Source organism: Salmo trutta, chromosome 14 (genome assembly GCF_901001165.1).
Source record: "Salmo trutta chromosome 14, fSalTru1.1, whole genome shotgun sequence".
NCBI classification, from domain to species: domain Eukaryota; kingdom Metazoa; phylum Chordata; class Actinopteri; order Salmoniformes; family Salmonidae; genus Salmo; species Salmo trutta.
Window position 1 is genome coordinate 43,712,734 of NC_042970.1, and position 6,327 is coordinate 43,719,060.

At 41.8% G+C, this 6,327-nt stretch overlaps 1 protein-coding gene across 1 annotated transcript; it reads right to left on the reverse strand.

Annotated features, from left to right (window-relative positions):
• Positions 1–3,040: 3,040 nt before the first annotated feature.
• LOC115208140 (protein BTG2) lies at positions 3,041–5,586 on the reverse strand. Its single transcript, XM_029775980.1, has 2 exons — positions 5,120–5,586; positions 3,041–4,520 (listed from the first exon to the last, which is right to left on the reverse strand). Exons 1-2 carry the CDS (start codon positions 5,265–5,267, stop codon positions 4,168–4,170), a joined length of 501 nt encoding a protein of 166 aa, XP_029631840.1. The 5' UTR covers positions 5,268–5,586; the 3' UTR covers positions 3,041–4,167.
• Positions 5,587–6,327: the final 741 nt, after the last annotated feature.

Consider the following 6,327-nt stretch of genomic DNA (forward strand, 5'->3'; position numbering starts at 1 on the left):
CAGAAGAAAGGGAATAATGTAAGCTCTTTATGGTAAAAACAAATAAATACAGGTACCTTAGAGCATATTTGAGGCCCTTAGGAGAAGCATTGCTGTTTTTGCCTACAAAAACCTCCATGGAAGGGGTATTTCACTAAAATTACAAACTTACCAAATTTTGTTGATAACTAGCAAGTACTTTACTGACTTTGGGTGTCAGAGACCAGACAAATATATCAGTTTACTCATCCAGAGCTAGCCTTTACTCATCCAGAACTAGGCTTCAGCAATTTTGTTAGTTATCCATAGGATATAGTCCATTTGAAATTTTAGGGAACTATCACTTTAACAAATCTGTGATGAACATGACTTAATATATTTGATGATGTGATTAGAAAGAAGGAAGGTTATTCTCTTTATTTAATCATTAAATGTCTGTACTATTCCATTGAAATTGAAATAATTGTAACATTCTATGCCAGATAGAAACTTTTGACTGAACCCAGATTTCTGCTATTGCACCCCCCCAAAAAAATGTTTTTCAAATAACTTTTGATACTCTACACTTTAGGTTAAGATTATGAAAGAAGAATTCACTACATAACAGTTCTGAGATCTGGGATGTGAAAACTAATGCTCAATATCTGAGAACAATGCCATGCGCAGATGGTTCAAAGGTCTCAAATTGTCTTGCTAGCGTGCTGCAAGGGGTCCATCCCTCACCCCTCCTGGTTCAGCAGAGGGAGAAGAAAGCGGTAACAGAGATGGATGAGGAAGTGGGTAGACAAACCTCCTTTCCAGTCTTTTAAGCCTTGTTCACACTGCAGGCCTTAATTCTCAAATCAGTTTTGTTTTTCAAATCCGTTTTGGAATACTCACTGTCCAAACAGCAAGTTACAAGTGACCAAATCAGATTTGTGTGTGTTCAGACAGCAGTCATTTGCTGACATGGCTACGCTAGTTGTCATAGGTGTATGCGCAGTTGTGTAGACTGATTGGTGGTGGTGCTTGTGATTCCTATCACTCAGAAGTTGTAGCAAGCTAGGGTGACAACAATGCCTGCAATGGACATTTCCCAATTACTTTTAAATGTTCAAAATGATAGTGTAAGAACACTTTTAAAGCCTCACAGGATAAGATTATCCAACTTTCAAAACAAGTATTTTTTGGGCTAGCCACAGCCGTCAACTAGCTAGCTAGTTAGCTTTCTAGCGCATTCACTAATTTGTTTGTAAACAATTAACAAGCTAGTTATCTACCACATGTTCTTGTCAAACTATCAACAGAGTAGCTAGCGAGCAACAAGCTATGCCAAATAACAGTCTAAAAACCACTCAAGGGCAAATAAATCATATATGACCATTCAGACACAAGTCACTTGGCCAGGAATCAGATTTGTATCTGACTTCAAACCATCTATGACGGTGGTTTGAAATATCCTATTCCATGTGCTTTTTGGCTGTTCAGACTACAGGAAAAAGAACAGATTCGAATCAGATATGCAAACAATTGGGATTTAAGTCACTTCCAACTGCCAATGTGAGCAAGGCTTAAGAGAGCTGCATTCTGGTATTTTCTCCCCCTCTCTGCTGCTGGGTTTTAGGGGCACAGAGGAGGAGAGCGAGGAGGGCCAGGTGACTATGACTGCCCCTCAGAGAGGAAGGTTCAGGGGTTTCTTATGGAAATGGAACCACTGCAGGGCTTCTTTCTCTCTGTGTGTGCTAAACATGTTACTGGAGATCACAACAGAGCCCTGCTCCTCTGATACCAGTCCCTTCCTGTTCCATCTGTGTGTGTATTATGTTCATAATTACTTGAGGTAAAATGTCCCTGAATGTTGGCCTTCATTGTGTTGTATGACTCACATTGTTACATAAACAAGTGGCAGAAAACAAATGAAGTTTTTTGTTGTCTGGGCAGGTCAACTCAAAATGATTTTTTGCTAAAAAGTTTGAAATGAAAAGGTAAAAGCATTTCAGACAAGGGAGTGCCAGCGTGACCAGAAATAAGCCATAGGGAACCAGGACATACCCTCATAGTCCTTTATTTTATAGTACTTACCCCCACACAACCAACCTGAGGGCACCTTTACCAATACAGGTTTAGAAAACATTACTTCAGTCTGTAGATCTTTCGGCTGTGTTGTGATTTCCAACACTGTTTAGCCTGGTGTTTAGGGTCAAACAGGCCTCTCCATTCCTAGAAGGTAGGATTGTTGATTCAAGACTGCCGCTTTCCCCTAACAAATGTGCATGTTCACACAAACACCCTCTGAAGGGTTTGACAGAAATTAAGGCTGCACAAACACATGCAGGGAGGCTGGGTTCATAATGTAACTTGACACATTCTCCCAGGACACAGAGGTGTAGTCATTATGCAGATTCAGTTGCAGGTTTCTTAAAAACAGAGGGACATACCCAAATTTGTCCAATAGAAATGCATATTAAAAAGACATTCCACCTAATGATTACATCCAGGAAAGTGCTGATAGATCCCTCTGTGGCTGGTGTAGAGCATGTCCAGACAGAGGTGTGCCCTTAAGCCAAGCCAATGCTGGAGGCACAGACAAGCCTGGTCCTGAGAGTGAACACAACAGAAAGTGATAAACGCACCACTCATACAAACCCCTAGGCCACTTATGCCAACTAGACCTGAAAGGATCAAAAGGGTGTAATGGTCCTGCCCTATGGTTAGGCGCTGTTTTTTGCCAAATACTATCCAAGCCTTTCAGATCAACACACGGACTTAGAGTAGAGGCGGGGTGCATCCTGAGTGGCACAGCATCTCAGTGCAAAAGGTCTCACTACAGTCTCTGGTTCAAATCCAGGCTGTATCACAGCCAGCCGTGGTTGGGAGCCCCATATTGCGGCGCACAATTGGCCCAGCGTTATTCAGGTTGCCTTCATTGTAGACTGTTCTTAACTGGTTAAATTAAAAGTGTAGTGTTGACAGGTTCCCTTGGGTCACAAAATAGATCCCTTACAAATGTGCTACAGGTGCAAAGCTGTGTTGATTAGGAACACTCAAATGTAAATTGAACCGACCACAGCAAGAGACAATCTGAATTCATAAAGGTTTATTGTAATAAAATTGTGACAAACTGTACAAATATTTATAGATGCACAAAAGTCATTTAAAATAGTTACTTTAAACGCTTACTGTGCTTCAAATAGCTTACAAACTATATCCTTCCCCTGTCTAGAACAGTAAGCAATGGTGAGCTGCTCAACAGCTCGGTAGGAAGAAGAGGATGCTACAGAGGGCACCACACTACCTGGCGGTGCTAGACGTTAAAATGACGCCAACAACCACCTCACAGCTTATTCTACCTGGGGGGGGGGGGGGAAATAACAGAAGACTTCCCAACAAAAAAATTCACAATAGTGAAATATTAAAATCCTAACCCCTTTTTGAACATGTTGACAGTATAAGCCATTTTAGATTTTTAATGTTAAGTCTACTGGGATGCAAGAGGTGAAATTAGTATGCCGTTTGTTGAGATTGACATACTCCACTTTCTCTGAACACTGACTATTGCGAAAAAAGGATCTATGAAAGTTAGGCAGTATTCCTCAAAGGTGTTTGGGCAGAAGACGTCACATTAAGGCAGTAAAACCTTTTAGAGGCAGCTCTTTTTGCAACTGGGAAGTCAGCCATTTTGTCATGAGTCTTTGATTTCAGGGCACAGATAGGTGACGTGGTCCCGTATGATTCAAACCAGCAGTGAACTGAATTATAAAACCACATTTTTGTAAATGTATATGTTACTGAACAAATACTTAACTCCAGTTATACAATTGCTTTAGTTTACATTTGTGGGAAGTGGCGTGAAGTATTATTACACCATGAGAAACTAGTGTCAGAATCCCAGCGATGTTGTGTTTACACTTAATAAAGCCCATGCTTGCATGTAGTGTGCTAATACCACAGGATATAAGCACACTACATACTGAGAGTCCCAGCAGTGCAATTAGAGCCTATGGGCTGGTAGTCAAACATTCAAAAGTGCTACCCAACGCTCTAACAAATACCAGGTGCTTTTAGAATACGCAAATTCAATTAAATAAGCAATCAAGTTAATTTAATAGGGGGAAACACTATGAAATGAAGATACAAAAAGGATCACTGTGGGTGGTCAATGGCCTTCACACCGACGCTGTTCGGCGTCACGGTAGTGCCTGAACCCCACTAGCTCGAGACAGTCATCAGGTAGTTCTTCGGCGGGCTAGTGCGGCCACCGATCAGAAACTGATTCTTGCAGTTGTGTGTGGGGTCAGGGCTAGGGGCTGCTGCGGGCGCTAGGGACTCTGCCTCATAGAGGACACAGATGGAGCCATCCTCCCCAATGCGGTAAGAGACTTCAAAAGGGTCCACCCAGAGTGTCAGCTCCCGGGGAAGGAGGGCAAAGAGCTGATCGCTAGTAAGTCCGATCCGACCAGCAGCCCTGCCAATGATTGGGTCCATTTCATGATTCATTCTGATGCAGCGGTAGCCGGAGCCCTTCTGTGGTCTGTCAGGGAACCAGTGGTTTTGGTAGTGCTCTGAAGAGAAAATGTTCAGACAGGGACACGAAATTAGAAGTCAACGTGCGGCTTTGAAAACAAAGCCCCAGACAATAAAACTTGACAGTAGATGCTAGCAATAGACAAGTCAACCTCAAGAGTTTGAATTACTGATATGGGATACTACTACCTACCAACTTTTGCCGACATCGCTCGCAGAACCAAATATAGCTATGCTCGAGAATAGACAGTTGGTCGATCCTTCGATTGGGCCTAGTTACTAGTATAGTCTCGAGACAAGCTTACCTAGGCTAACGAGAATTTGCTGCCTTGCAAAAACAGCAAAGCCATTCGACAAAACATCGTTAAAACGACACTTAAACAGGTTCGCTTTGTATTTAAACATTATCTAATATAGGTAGAGAACTTGGCTGACATTAAGTATTATCAAGTCAGTCGATAAAACAAGATAGAAAGCGAATGTTCGCTAGCTAACGTCAGTTGAACAGACAAAGGCTAGCTAACGTTAGCTAGGTTGACGCTAGTAAACAAGCAACCCGTTTGTATAGGAAGCCATTTCGACATGAACTTTATTACCGGGCAAATTTGTTTTTATAGGAAATGGCTAACCAAATTACCTGATAATGACTGTTGGAGACAATCTCTGAAATCATGGAGTTGATGTTCGCTCAGGAAGCCTCTTGTTCTCAATAGCCTGGAAACAAAGGTCGCTGCGGCCGTTACTTCAGGGCCTATTTCACTTCTAGAGGAGTACACTTGGTTCATTTTGCCCGCAAAAATAGTTATTTCAGCTTTTGGAAAATAAGACGTTTTTTTCCGACAGGAATGCAGTGTGAAACAGAGGTGCCGTAAACTAACGTTGGCTAGCTAGCTGAAAAAGCTATGCGGGCTTCACTCCAGTCCAGGGCGAATCCTTCAGTAAATGGAATTTTCAAGTCAGAAGCAGTAATATCAACGCAACAAGTTGGCTCTGGCCAACGTAACAATCAGCATTCTTCAGCCAAAATAATGGTTCGCTTGATGTTGTGGCCTCTCAAATTGCACTTCCAAGTTCTCTTTGTGCCTACATCACGGTTTGTGGCCTCTTTTTATCAAGGGACGAGAAAAGATGACGTCACTTAAGTGTCCTTTTTGAGTGATTGGCATTTTAACCAATGGAATTCACAGAGAAAGCGCACACACTGTGCGATGTGATTGGTTCACACCGTGGAAAACAATCCGAGAGCGTGGTGGGATTAACATACAAATAGGGTTCCGTCCAACACCAAATATAGAAACTGACGTCAAACCCTGCTAGAAAAGTATTTGTGACGACAGTACGATAAAAAAACACCCCTTACCGTAAATTTCAAACGAGAACATTTATGTTTTTCTCGTCTATGGATTTTCCACTACACTAACTACCGTCTTTAACAACCATTGGCATCAACTCAAAATATGTTTGAGGACTAAATAGTTATTGTTTAAACTTTGCAGATACAGTAAACACGCTACACCAGGAAGAAAAGCTGCGAGAGAAGTTATTCGATCCCCTTCAGCCAAGTGAAATGAACACACTGTTATTGACAAAAACATTAATCCCAAGTATGCATCCAAGTATTAACCACAACATATTTAATTTAATCAATGCCAACACAATTTTATGTGGTGAAATACTTTCTCGGCTGCGGGGGACAAACTGTTAAATCACAGCGTTCAAGTGTGTGGCGTTGTGATTCCGTTCCGCTGGCGCTACTTCAGTGACATCTGGTGGTTGGAAATTGAAATAGAACTGTGCAGTTTTGCCCATCAGTGAACTGTAGTCAGTGTAGACCGATTTTAGAAA